General features: G+C 44.0%; 2 protein-coding genes across 3 annotated transcripts in view; one reads left to right on the top strand and one right to left on the bottom strand.

Moving 5' to 3' along the window:
- The window catches only part of LOC119441855 (activating signal cointegrator 1 complex subunit 2), a 70,998-nt gene extending 60,487 nt beyond the window's left edge, over positions 1-10,511 (bottom strand). For both annotated transcript variants that reach the window (XR_007465617.1, XM_037706490.2), the window contains exon 1: positions 10,443-10,511. Coding sequence is in view for 1 of the 2 variants with exons in the window: in XM_037706490.2 (XP_037562418.1) it covers positions 10,443-10,472 (30 nt within the window). In the remaining variant the exon portion in view is untranslated. The remainder of the gene's footprint in view (positions 1-10,442) is intronic.
- Positions 10,512-11,019: 508 nt separating this feature from the next.
- Positions 11,020-13,967, top strand: LOC119441117 (uncharacterized). Its single transcript, XM_049661666.1, has one exon. The coding sequence runs from the start codon at positions 11,172-11,174 to the stop codon at positions 11,826-11,828; it is 657 nt and encodes a 218-aa protein (XP_049517623.1). The 5' UTR covers positions 11,020-11,171; the 3' UTR covers positions 11,829-13,967.
- The last annotated feature ends 992 nt before the right edge of the window (positions 13,968-14,959 follow it).

Here is a 14,959-nt window from a genome sequence, read left to right as displayed (position 1 = left end):
CAACGCTCTGCTTTCAAAACGCGCCGCCGGTGGCGCGCCGAACTGTGGCCCTCAGCGCTGCGGCTGCTCCGGTGTCGCGCCGTGGTCGCGCCTGAGCGCGGAGGGCGGGCGAATGAGTTTCCGCGCTGGTTCTTGTGCTTGCTGATATTTTCCAATATCTTTTGCTGCGTTGCTGTCACACCGCGTCTAGTTGCGTGGCTAGAGGTAGCCAGAGCACGGCAGACTCCTCATAACCTGACACATTTCAGGCGCTTACTGATTACTGATCGCTTGCGACCTTCAAAATTCTGACCGCGATAGTTCGTAGCTACAGTAAGCGCTTCCGTTTAATTTACGTTAAACGTGGTGTGGCGACGAATCCCCGAAAATGCTTTGTAATTTTCGTGTCCGTCCTAATGAAAACAATCGAAAGCATCACCGAGGCTCCGCCCATTTTAACAAGGTGTTTCCACCGCCCTTACCTTCACTATGTCCACCTAATGAACTTCCTTGCGAGTATGGCGGCAAGCAGTTTAGTGACCACATGTCGAATGATAAAGAAAATGATGCGCCAGCTGTTTTGCATAACCACCAAGAAGAGATGCACAGTCTTGGGCAAAACATCTTCACTAGAACTTGTTTTCCGCGTCTGAAGATAAGTACAAGGCTGCAATTATTTATTTGACCGTGCATTGTCCATCAAAACGCTCAAAACATTCAATAGAAAGCGATTCATTTGACTCAATGAATTACAAAGCAGTCGTTCACACAAGTTTCCAGAGAAATACAATGTAAATACAAGAAAAATACAATGCTAAAATTGTTCACAATTACTTCCAGAGGTACGAAATCAAACAAGCTTTGACAGTTTTCGCAAATCCTGGCTTTTCTTCTCGTTCTTGGCCCTTAACTGCTTGCAGTATTGGCGCATGCGCAAACAAACGTAGTAATGAAGCAACTTGGCCAATATATCTTCCTTGTGGAAATTGCAGGGGAAAGTAAACTCAAAATGTGCCAGTACAGCATCTGTCGTCTTATCATACACATCCCTCTGGTCTGCATATTTTGCAAACTCTTCCTCAATGTTTCTAAAAAGCTGGAAAAGGTGTGCATTGGGATGCGTCAATCTTCCTCTGGTCTTGCAGTTCACAAGTTCCGCTTCAGCTGCTTTTGAGAAGCCTCGGTGTCCTTTGAGTGCTTCCTTACAAACGACACACGATGTCTTATTGGCCAGCTTCCTCGTCACAAATCCGGTGACATAATAGATAATGCAGTCGACCACAGCTGCATCAGAATAATCGTGATCGAACACATCTTCACACTCCCAGTTTCCTTGGCTGATCAGGCCATCCAGCTTATTTCTCAGCTCTTCCAACTTTTTTGGCCGTTCTGCAGCTGAACTCTTGTATATGCCTCTAATGTCGGCCAAAGTCACAAAAGCAGACTGGCTGCTTTCAGCGGCTGTACAGTTACCAAACTGTGGGGGCCTCAGCAAAGAATACAGAGACAGCATCCGATAGAGCTGCAAGAACGTTGGAAATGTAGGATGCTCGTTCTGGCCTCCTGCCTGCCTTATTATACCAAAAAAGCATTCTAAGGGGTCTTGGTTCATTTTAGAGGTGAGGACATACTTGAAATTGCATTCCGTCAACAGGTAACGGGACAGCTCTAGAACGGATTTCAATGTAACTCGCAGTCCCTCTGCAGTTGACGGGGTCAGAAAAAAGTCCTTCGGAATGTCCCCATTAACAACTTCTTGTTCCCACTCGTCGAGCCACTTGGAGGCACTCTCAATGACTAAGAAGTCCTTGCATCCAAGAGTGAGACCTTCTCGTGGGAAGCGGCGGTTGAGGGCATCAAATAGGTTATTAAGAAAAAGGGTAAACTCGACCGTTGCCTCTGCATTACAAAGCCGAGTTTCACCTCTGCGTGCATAAAACTGTATTCCTTTTGCGACAGAATTGCTGAAAAGTTGGGTGGCAAGCTTCACTCTCATTTTCAACATATTTGACGGGTTAACATGGTTGTACGTCAACTTTGGGCATACTCTGAGGTCGGCAGCATGTTTCGTGTCTGCCACATACAAGGCGTCGTAGCACGACCACTTTATAAATCGGCCTTGTCTTTTCAAAGTTTTTTTCTCGTAAAGGCGATTCCGAATGCACTTAAACAGATGAGGAACATCTGACAGGACATACACTTTTCTAGACACGTCAAGTGGATGCTCAAATGCATTAACAACATTCCCCAATGCACCACTGATCCCGAGCTGTTTCCACATAGCCCGGTTGGTTGAAGCACCGTCGCACACTATTCCATCAACAAAAATGCCAGCATGCTCTAAGTGCACAATGCACTGGAGGGGTAGCTGTGCAAGAAGAGTGCTTTTTGTTGGTCCTTTCGAAGCAAAAACAGCTACTGGCTGCAAGTAGCTCTCACCAAAAGGAGAAAAAGCAAATACGAGACCATGATCAGCAAGCTCATTGCTTTGAACACCCTGCTCTCCGTTATCAACAAGGCCAGCATAGGTCATCGTTTGAGAGCAGACAGTCATCTCTTTTCTGACATGTATCTCGTCAAAAATGAGCATTCCCCTCTTTTGGAAAGACGTTTTCTTGGAGACTTTCACCTTAAAAGCTTTAAAAAAATCCTCATCAAATCCACATTTGAGGCCAACCATACTAATGTACTTCCTAATTGTGGATACACAAGGAAGGGGTAATATGTTATTGCCTCGCAAGAAGGAATATGTAGCAGGGCTTCGTATATTTAGAAGAAGGCACAGTAGAAGCCAATCGTCTGTGTATCTTCTGTTTGTTTTTGCCGTGCACTTGGCAGCAGAAATACATTCCTTTAGAAGAAGTAGCTGAGCTGGTGGCATATCAAGAGCTTGCAACTTCTCTGCGACATCTTCATCTTGTATTTTCATCATTTCCTTCTTGCTCTCCTCAAGCTGTTTCGTCAAAAGCTTGTTGCGCTTCAAAAGCCTCGCTCGCGAGCGTTGCAGCGCAGCTCTGGAAAAGCGCAAGGCATCGAGTCTTTCATGCTGCGCAGGCAATGTAATTCTGCGGAGTGGTGGCAATCGTATGCGTTTCAAAGGGCGCTTCTGTTTAATCCTCATAGCTTGTCGCTCAGCATGTATCCTAAGAGTGTCTGAGAGACCACTGCATGGCCTGCATATACCACCTCCAGTTGTCACTAATGGGCACTTATTGTGCCTCCATTTTCCTTGGCAATCGACAGAGGCACACTCCGGAAGCACGGTAGGAAAACTGTCCAAACTAGGCCCTCCACAACAAACACTCACGTTATCAACAGCAGTTAACATTGCATCTACTTCGGAAACTGAACTGGCAAATGAATTGATCCCAACAGTGCTGCATTCAACTGGCTTACCCAAAACATATGCTTGAACAGACATGTCGCGTTTTACGTGCAGTGTCTTCTTCGTAAACACGGCACTGGACGCACCACTGTGCCGAATGCAAGCGTCATTGAATAGAACGTCCTTGATTCCCTCGTTGTCGATTCGGTGAGCTGCCCACGATGGTCCAGGAAGGCACATGCTAGGAGCAGAGTTGAATAAAATCTCGAACGGGGTCTTGCTTGGTTCTGCGACCGTATTCTCCGCTTCACAGCCGCAATCGTCGACAACGCTTGTTGCAGCGCGATCAGTCGTTGGTGCTCCGTCAGCACCGCCAGAACGCACCGATTCACCTTCGCAGGAGCTCCTAGACTTCGAAACAGTAGAGCGGGGAGCAACAGCACGAGACTGTCGCCGTACCGGCTTCCGAGGGCTCTTTACTTTCTTCGACAAGTATTTTGGCGCCCCTTCGAAAATAGTCGGCACCGCACCTTTCGCGAGACCCGCCCTTCTCGTACCCGACATGAGCACCCGGCCGTCAACTTCAGCACTCCAAGTCCTGAGAATGAAATGTGGTGCAAAATGTCGCTCACACACACGGTCATTCTTCTGGAGCACTCTGTCTTTGCGCGGTATCGCCCGCCTCCACGCTTCCAGTCCCGCTTCATTATTCGGAGGTTTGAAAAGGGAATACTTCGTGTCACACGACTTGTAGCCGCTGTTGCAGAGAGGCACAAAGCACTTCACCATCGTGCAACGGCATAAAGCTTTGGGCTGACCATAATACACACAAACAAAGCAAATATTAACGCACTTCTCCGCGAAAGAGTCAGCAGCTAAAACGCGCGCGCGGCGAACAGGCGGCGAAGGTCGGTCCCGTGGTCGGTCTACAATCTCGCACGCCCTCTCTCGTCGCGCCGAGTTACTAGAACGCTGTTCGTTCATCGCGTCAGAGTGCAGAGAGTGCGCCGTCCTTTCACCTAAGTATTCTTCCATCGTGGTTTGTACATTACACTTATCAAGGCCCATGTGTGCTGATAATGAACCACTGCTACATTACACTGCATATAGGCACACTAAATCACAATAATAATTAATGTGAAGCAACAACTGTGACTTCTGTAACTTCAACATAGGTCCCTAATGGTTCTATGGCGAGCAGCTTGATTGCTGAAGCCACATAGGTACAATTCCATAGTGTAACATATGAATCAACTTAACTTAGAAGAGCAACTGTCAACATGAATCAAATGTACACTCGTGCATTTACTCAGTTTATATTCCTAACATAGTCAAGTTAAAACGTGAGCTCTATGAACTTTTGCAAACACATGGAGAAATCTCATATAAATAAAGGTAAAGATAATCTCTCCACTTAAACTCTGAATAAGATCAAGGTAAAGAGGTGACAAGCATTCTGAGTTCGTTCATAAAAGAAAAGGTGCTCATTAGAAATAGGGGCCCATCCAATGATATCTTTTATTAAAATAACATTACAATTGCTATTGTAGTGACATGGAATGAATATTACAAGGCCCAATCGTAGTTTACTATATGCTCAGAAACCAATAAAAAGAACACAGAGCCTAACTATGGCATCCACTTTTATTGCTGCAGCACCATACATAGAATTACCAAAGCGATCTGTCTAAATATATGCTAAAACAGTATCAGTATAAAAATCCCAATTTGTAAGTAACAGCACATGCCAATTCGCATGCTGTTTATATGCCAACAGTTCCAGTTGGCATCACAACAGGTGCTAACTTCACCTGTGGAAGCTGTTGTCTATATGTGAAAACAAAAGAACTCAGCTTGTAAAACAGAGGCTTTGCCTGTTAATTAAGCAGTAAAAGCACACTGGTGCTCAAAATAATTAGACACTTGTTATGCTAGTCTTCAACTGCCCCTTTAATGATGCACAGTTCAGCAGCAATACTATAGTGCAGTACTGCCAGCAAGTTTTTCTGCTTGGACTTCACGCTGGAATCTGGAATGTTTTGCTCATGCACAATATTCTTGCCAGACAGCTGACAGTTGAGTGCAGTTGATGCATTAATTCAAACTCCTAGACACCACATATTGTTCGAACGTTAGAAGCAAGAAAAGGCTCAAAATAAGATTATGCTTTGGTACACAGACAGCTCATAGCATTTCAAAAGATATGCAACCCACCTGCCTTCATGGCAACATTCACATGAGGGACCTTTCAACAGTTGTTTTTGGGTTCTGATCTGCCCTCTTTCTTTCATCCCCCCCCCCCCACCACCCCAGCTCCTCGTTTTGCTCCCATTGAGTTCCAGGTAGCAAGAAAGTTAAAATTAAATTCAGACCTTGCTATTATTAATATAACCAGGTGCATGATTCATTTATAAACACTGTACGCCAACCAAAATTTTTAAGTTTGTTCAAATTCACCAGAATTTTTATTTATTTATTTACAAAGACCTTACAGGCCCCCGTAGGAGCATGGCGTAAGGAGGGCATAAATGGAAACAGAACTATAAGAGCTAGTGGACATATTGTGTAGCAAGTGGCACTTATACATTTCTAATACAATAAATGCAGACACAAGGGATACAGCATACTTTCAAGATGTAGCTGATGCGCAGTACAAACCAGAATGCAACAGTGAAAAGCATAATGTCGGTGAACAGATTAAAAGGGCGCAATTGAAAGATGACTGCTGACACGGTTGCGGAAAGAATCATGGTTTGTTAAGGAAGCGATATTATCGGGCAAATTGTTCCACAGAGAAATGGCATGTGGAAGCGCAGAGCTGTTGAAGGCTAAAGTGTGACCGAAAATGCGCGAGTAACTGAAATTGTTATGAAGGCGTTTTGACATGCGCAAAGGCCTTTCGAGAGGTAGTGGAGACAGCCTATTACCATAAATGTACTTGTGAAACAAACAAAGGAGTGCGATGCAACGACGAGTCTCAAGTGAAGTGGTGTCATGATTCTGATTAATCTCAGTTACGTTATGAGAACGGTTATAATCGCAAGAAATAAAACGTGCTGCTCTGTTTTGTACGGCTTCTAGCATATTGATTAGATATTTTTAATGAGGCGACCGCACAGGGCTTGCAAATTCTAGCTGAGGCCGGACAAATGTTGCATATGCAAGCTTCCAGATGCTGGTTGGGGCATTTTTTAAGTTTCTTCGTAAATACCCCAAAGTTCGTGAGGCTTTGGCGCACATTGCACATTTTTTTGTTTTTGACTACAAAATGTATAATGACGCAATTGTATGGTGACTGTGTTATATTGTGTATTGTGACTGTAATTCGTATTATATTACTCCTGCACGAATAGTTTGCACGTAGTTATCTGTTAATATTCTACTGCCCTGTAATTTGTACTCTGTGAAAATCTTCATATTAAATGTATTGAATTGCACTGTATGCCCCCCCTCACCCTATGCCTCTTACGGGGCCTGTGAGGTATTATCAAATAAAAAAATAAAAATAAAATGGCGGTGACGTGTGATGCCCAGGACAGGTTAGGTGCAAGGCGAACTCCGAGATAGTTATAAGAAGATGCTTCCGAGACCTGAGAGTGGTTTAGATAGTAGGTGAACTTAGAATTAATATGCTTACGGCTAAAGGAGACAACATTACATTTAGATTCTTTAAGATGCATTTGCCAGGTACTACACCAATCAGAAACAGTTTTGAGGTCATTTTGAAGTGTAATGTGGTCGTCGATAGAGTTAATGGTACGGTAAATTATGCAATCGTCAGCAAAAATACGGATGGAAGAAGATATGTTAGTAGGCAGGTCGTTGATGTATATTAAAAATAGTAAGGGTCCTAAAACGCTGCCTTGTGGATCACCAGAAGTGACATAGCAAGGGGGTGAATACGAATTGTTAACAACTGTGAACTGCTGGCGAAGTGACAAAAAATTCAGTAGTCAAGAAAGAGTTAGCGAATCTAGCCGGAGTGAAGATAATTTCGAGATTAGACAACAATGAGCGACACGGTCGAAGGCTTTTGAGTAATCAAGGAAAATACAATTGGATTGTTTGTTGTTATTCATGCTAAAATGTAGGTCGGTTGTAAGTTCAAATAGCTGTGAATCGCATGAAAACCCTTTCCTGTAGCCATTGTTAGTAAAAAAGAAATTGTTGGACTCGAGGTGGCTATAGACATGAGAGGCGATGATGTGCTCAAGTAATTTACAAGAAATGCAAGTTAAGGAGATAGGACGGTAGTTAGCAGGCGAAGTTCTATCTCCCGCCTTAAATACAGGCACTACCTTAGCAATTTTCCAGTCAGAAGGAAGGCAACCGGAAGATAATGATTGTCATTATCGCGCCGCAGTTAATCACGAAATTTAATTGAATGGGGTTTTATGTGCCAAAACCCCAATTTGATTATGAGGCGCGCTGCAGTGGGGGGGCTCGGAATTTATTTTGACCACCTGGGGCTCTTTAACATGCTCCCAATGGACACGATACGTGCATTTTTGCATTTCGCTCCCATCGAAAGGCGGCCGCCACGGCCAGGATTTGATCCAGTGACCTTGTGCTTAGCAGCGCACCACCATAGCCGCTAAGCCACTGCAGCGAGTGGCCATCAAGAAACTGAGCCAGGACAGAGCATTGGATTCGCTGCTGCAGTTGCTCTTGTTCAAGTGGCCTGCACCGTTCGGGCATTCCGTGACATCACATGGATATGGCATTCTCCGTTACTTGTAGTTCGCGAGTCTCGCGAGCCAGCACTGCACTACATGTTAATGAAACTAATGAAGCGTGAATGCGCGGGCAGCATGCAGTCGAGCGAAAATGAAACCTTTCGACTACCTGCGCCGTCGTCAAGGGTAAAGTCAACGAGTTCTTTTTTTTTTCTTTCTATAAATTGAATAGAAGTAGACAAATAGCATTTTCTTCCGTCTTGCCATGTGATGCAATTACCTTTTTTATTACCAGTGGTAGAGCACTAGTGAAAAAATTATAAAGAGGAGTGCTTATGGTCAACAGGCTAATGCTTGAATGCCCCGGGGCAGTCTCAAATCGTGTCCCAGATTTACCTCAATTTCTCGGTTACTAAAGCTCTGTTCACGATTATATTGATGACTTAGACATTCTCGAGCATTAATCTATCACTTTAGCTTGACTTAATATTTGCCTTTAGTGTCTCTTAAGGCACAGTACATTTATTGGTCTATAGATCTGCTACAAAAACGGATATTGAAATTCTGTAAACTAAACCTGTCACTATGTCTTAAGCAGACAAAGTTGGTGTGGTACAGACAATAGAGTTTCATTAAAAAATTACCTGAGGGAACTCTGGTGTTGCCATCATTCTGCTACCCTGAGAATGATGGTCAGCACATGGATTTGTCCAATCTTTGTGCTTGTGGTGCCAGACGATTTTGTGGCTTTGTTTACAACGCTCTGTCTGCCTTTATTGGCCTAAATTTTGAAGCAATTCTATTTTTCTAAATGCACAAGGCAATAAGACACTATGCACATGCATGATCAGTGCGAATTGTCGAATTTATAATGCAACATTTTGTTGAAAACAATCAGTTTGCGAAGCCTCAAAGCTGCTTGAAGCCATAGGGTCGAAGTTTAGGAAAATCCATGTTCCCACGCTTGATGAGCTGCCATGCCAGCGCATCCCATAGACACTAGAAGCACAGTAATACTCGGTAATTTTAGCAGAAACCTCTATGGTGTGCAATCATCTATCACTTAGTGCACAGAAATGTTTTTAACTTATCTAAGCAAATAAGAATGTCATGTAATCTCGAACCGAAAGGTTTCGACCCCTTTAAACACTGCCAAGTGCATATGGATCAAAGCAGCCATCATCTTGGAAAATTGATAACAGGCCAACATCCCGCTCCGTAATTCGATTTCCTTACCTCCATAATCATTGTACAAGCTGTGAAATTGTTCAAATTAGTCATTCATGGAATCATGTGCACTGCTCAGCGAGTGGAACTCGGATCGCATTGCGGCCAGCGCTTTTTGCGCGACCAGATAGCGCTGGGTGATCGCTAAGAGGTTGAGGGTATGTCACAATGCATCACTAGCACTCTCACATTCATGTGGTACAAAAAAGCCTCAGCTCGGTGTTCCTGGCGCCCACCGGTGGCGCAAGAAGTGCCAGGCAGCCACGAAATCCGAGTCCCGCGTTTTAAGTTCATTGTTGTTGTTGACTTGTTCATTGACTGATTAGATGTTTCGATACACCGTCAGTCGACAAAACAACGTTGACAATCTGTCAGTATCACGTTACCATACTCCACAGCGTGCTCATCTGAATACTATGTTGAACCAACTTCCCATTAATGTGACCGCAATAAAACCTGCACACAACCGGCAGAACTGAAAGAACGCCAGATGCGTCGTGTTAACGAAGCCGTGGAGGCTGGTTGTGAATAAAACAAGAATTAAATCAATGTCAGACTCAAACTTCAATCCAACCAAGTGAGTAGAGCTAATTATTGCCGACAGATGACTGTGATATGAGCATGGAGGAAACTAGAATAAGACATACATGTGACACTTCAGTGTGCGAACTGAACGAACGCCGGTGATTAGCGATTCTTAGTGTTGACAAAAGTAACGAGGATTAAACACATTGAGGCAAAGAAGCATATCGCATATAGAAATGGCACTGATGGTAACACGTCACGTAAATCCACAGCGTGGTCCACTGAATGCTATGTTGAACCGACTTCCCATTAATGTGACCGCAATAAAACCTGCACACAACTGGCAGAACCGAAACAACGCCAGACGCGTCGTGTTAACAAAGCCGTGGACGCTGGTTGTGAATAAAAGAATAATTAAATAAATGTCAGACTCAAACTTCAATCCAACCAAGTGAGTAGAGCTAATTATTGCCGACAGATGACTGTGATATGAGCATGGAGGAAACTGGAATAAGACATACATGTGACACATCAGTGTGCGAACTGAACAAACGCCGGTGATTAGCGATTCTTAGTGTTGACAAAAGTAACGAGGATTAAACACATTGAGGCAAAGAAGCATATCGCATATAGATATGGCACTGATGGTAACACGTCACGTAAATCAGTACATCACTTAAACAAGCATAGAAACTTGATTCGTAAAGTACCTGCGCGTCTTTCTTGCTGTCGGCCGCCATATTTGCTTCTACTTTCTTGATGATGATGGCAACGCAAGAAAGAACGCGTATGGAGCGGCTTTAGAAAAAACGACCCAAAATTTTAGGTCAATCTTTTACAAACGTCAGCAACAAATTTAAACAATTATATAAATTAGCATTGTATTGAGACTCACGAGGAAAATAAGAAGAGCAGGTAAGAACAAGTAAAAAGAAACAACCCACAATTTAGAATGAAGTCAGTTTTATCATTCAAGATAATTATAATTAGCAATTTATGCCATCATATTAGGGTTTAATTACTCTTTTTTATTTTGTGAGTACCAACAACACAAGTTATGCAAATTATTGTTCGCCGGTTGTCTGTTAGTAGATGTGTCAATTCGCGACACTAGCCACCATAGCGACACTGGGGAAGGAAAAAAAAAAAGTGCGAGGGAAAATTGAATGGTCTAAATTTACGTTTCATCGTTATATCGAACTACCCGGTTCTTGGCCAATCCCCTAGAGTGGGTATGTGCCACTACTACCAAGGCTCTACATATACACCTATATGTCACCAGTTGGTTCTTTATTCTATGATGTCACGCTGTATAAGCTAGGCATTGTCTTTATTCTATGGCATTGTCCGGTGAGCTTAAGCGTCAACAAGCTGCGAAGCTGCTTGCGCGAGTGTTGTAACATTTAAACGTTTCTGTACGCGTCTTATCGTTGAACGCAATGTACGAGCCGCTTGTCCCCGCGCACGCAAGCATTCCGCTCAACCTGCCTCTTTCCGTCAGTATGGTGAACTTCGAAAGCCCGACCAGATTCTGGTTACGGCTCGCCTACACCAAGACTCCGTTCATAAAACACTTCGTGCGTGGCTGCGAGAGACACCTGTACAGCGCTGAGATAGGGCAGTACTGCGTGGCCGACACAAGGCATACGGTCGTCGACCTTGCTCGCGCCATCGTCACCGACGTGTTCCGCAACACGGCCGGAATGCACGTCTCGGCCGAAGTGCAGTGCATCGACTACGGCTTGACGCTCGTCCTGGGACTGGACAGGCTCTTCCCGCTCTCTGTCGAAGACGCAAGGACGCCGTGCGGCGCTGTTCTGTGCCGCCTTCACCGTGTAGCGACGTGCACTCGACAGCCGCCACGATGGCGCCTGCCAGCAAACGTCCAGTTGGAGGCCGTCTTCGTCGGGATCTCGAACGCGGGTGTGTACCAGACGAGGCTGTTCGCTCTACGCGAAGAAGGGGACGGCACGCTCGCGAAAGTTGACGTGGCCAACGACTTCATATGTGCGGGCGAGGCAATGGAGATAGGATACCTTCGGCCGAAATCGAATTTTGATACACTAGTGGTCCAGGCGCAGGATTTACGTAATTAATTTGCAGTCTGATGTATATGTTTCCACGAATGGGCGCGCTACGGGCGGATGCAGGTTAGCCTCCAGGGGGTCATCAAAGCATGCAGAGGCGTTGGGAGGTGCCGGGCCCGCTGCACGCTAAATAATGTCACTACTAATTGGTTCGTTATGAGAAAAGGAAAGGCCGGCGCTATTTTTTTTTTTTTTGCAGCCCTTGAGGGAGCAAAAGAGTAGGGAAGGGCCTCCCCCTTGGATCCGCCAGTGAGTCGAAAAATGTCAAATACCATGTCCGACTTTTTCCAGAATTTTCGAAGTTCGAATTTATAATGATTTTGTTCTGTAATAATGCCACATTTTGTAGTACGCATGTTGCCATGTGGTTGCCTGATTCCTAGGAACGGTGGGACTCTACTGTTACGAAGCTTTATTCCCACCATACGCGCCACTTATGTATGTTAATAAACTTCCGTGGTGTAATACTCTACTCTAGTATAAGGCCACTGGCCATGTTATTATACACAATAAAAAAGTAATTTTATCTTTTTTCAATTGTAACAAAATGTGGTAGGACTCATTCACACTTGCGACTAGACGAGGTCGCGCGACCAAGTTAGTCGCAACCAGTCGCAAATGGTCGCTTTTCTCCAAATGCGACCGTTTTGGGCCAGTCGCTCGCTGCTCGATTTTTCAGTCGCGCGACCGAAGTCGCAGAACAGCTGAACCACTCAGATGAGAAGGAACATGACGTCCGTAAATGCTGATGCTTATTTTACGCGGCGATGACATTTCAAGCAGACGTGAACGGCATATCGTGAGACATTTTCGTTTAGCTACTCGTCGGTCGCATTTGTCAGTGTGAACATCGTTCGTCTTGAGTAGCTTTCTGGTCGCCAGTCGCAATCGGTCGCGTGACCTCGCCTAGTCGTGAATGGGCCCGTAGTCCGTCAATATTAATTCTTTATGGCTTATGGTAGGCACATATAAAAAAGAATGCGAACTAGTTTAAATATTTCTGAAACATGCCAAAGATTCTATTTCTGAATTTATGAATCCCAGAAGACACTGGAAACGTTGGAAAACTGTACTTCCTATATTTCAGCATGCTGGCTTACCTCTCGGCCTTGCTTCAAATAATCTTTCTCTCTTTATTGCATTATGTTAGACAAGATAAGTCAAGTGCCTTTGTATATTCAGAAAGACATGTGAAAACTGTTGATTATGTGGGCAATGTAATGTGCAATATGGGTGTTATAGGAGCAACACAGTAGCCATTTTGTGGAATCAGCATGGACATCCTGTGTTATTCTGAAGATGGAAATGACAGCAATCACATAGAATATTACGTGTTATGTGAACAGTTGTCGACAATGCAGTCCACTCTGAGATGGAACACTGTGTTAATTACCTAAATGAGTGTGGACATTCTGTGCAATTATCAAGATAGAAATGACAGCAGTTGTATAGTATATTATGTGTTACATGAATGGTTGTGTACAGTGCAGTCCACTCTGAAATGGAACACCGTGTTTGTACTCCACCGTTTATTACAGCCAAAATATGGCCCATCAAGGATTATACCCTGTGTATGTATAAATGCGTGGCTGCCTTACGCTTTGTATAAAACCATTTCTTTGTTGCTTCTGCATTACTGTGCTTTTGGAGTTCCCTCTAAGAGTGGGCCATATTGTACAGGTTAGCGCTTACTATTTTTCACACTTCTATAAATTTTACTGCATAACAACTTCTATTTTTGTCCGTTCAGTTCCTGCACTCCTAGTCAAATACATGCACACCGTGCTGTGTGATGATTTAGATACTTTAAAATGATACATAGGAATATATTGAGTTAAGCTATAATATGTTGACAGGCTAACAAGTCAGTTGCAAACATAGGCAGGAGCTTAGCTTGGCAGAAGGAACACAGAAACCAAACACTGGCAACACCACCTGAAAATTTCCCACACTAGCTCTTCACGACATCATAAATTTTGGCAGCATGTGCCTGTGGGCCAGTTAGACATTTATTCATAATATAAATAATTATTTGCATTTGAAAATGAACAAACTCAAGCTGGCACTAATTATACCGGAATAAATATTCCTGCTGTAGATATATGCATCTTTGTTTGACTATTTGATATTCAATACTTGTTATTTGCTGCTCCAAAACGGTGCTGGGAAATTCGATCTTGTACTGGGGGGGGGGGATTACCAACTGCTGCTGTGGCAATGTTGAGATGTGACTGATTACTTTTACATTGTGATGCCCAGCTTTGTGATCTCATTTGATCTCATCTGTGATCTCGTTTCTGCCACAAGAATGGCATTTAAATATATAGCTCATTTAGCTGTATTGTTGAACTTGACATGCAGGCTATTTTGGTGACTGAGATTACCTCGATCTCATGCCGATTATCAACTGCTGCTTTTGCAACGGTTATATGTGATTGTAGTTACATTTATAAATTCATGCTCAGCTTTACCGGTTTGATCTCATTTCTGCCCCAAGTACTGCTATTTTAAATATATAGCTCATTTTACTGCGCGTTTGATAACCATCCATCTTCTTAATTATTTGTTTCCTAATTTTTGCAACTTGCATTGATTATTGTATGTGCAATATGCTTCATAATAAATATTTGAGATGCTTCAGTGATGCTTTTAACTCCAAGAGTCGTATGGCATAATTTGTCATCTGCCCCGAAAACACCAATAGCTGCTTAAACTAGCATTTTTTTTTTCTGCTCCGAAAAGTTAAATGTCGCCTCCATCGCTGCAGGCGTCATGCCACGCTCAATCAGATACATTTGGACTCATTCACACCGGCGACTAACAGAGTTCACGCAAACAAGTTAGTCGCAAACGGTCGCATTGAGGCTTCGGTCGAAAAACGTTGCATGTAGGCACTCTAGCACTATGCGGTGACGCACGCCACGGGACGCTTATTCCCACACTGAACGAGAGTTGGCACAGGTGGTCCCATAGAAGCCGCTTATCTGTGCAGGTCTGGAGTTAGGTCGTCGTCGCCACTCCAAAATTACGGTCCCCAAGAGTTGGAACCATACGGAAATGTCTCGCGATTGATGCCGTTTACATCTGCTCGCACCGCGTGGCGGTGCGAGCAGATGTGAACGGCACAAGGAAAGAAAAGG

Source organism: Dermacentor silvarum, chromosome 2 (assembly GCF_013339745.2).
Source record: "Dermacentor silvarum isolate Dsil-2018 chromosome 2, BIME_Dsil_1.4, whole genome shotgun sequence".
NCBI lineage: Eukaryota > Metazoa > Arthropoda > Arachnida > Ixodida > Ixodidae > Dermacentor > Dermacentor silvarum.
Note: the sequence above shows the minus strand (reverse complement) of the source record. Positions and strands in the feature narration are given on the sequence as shown.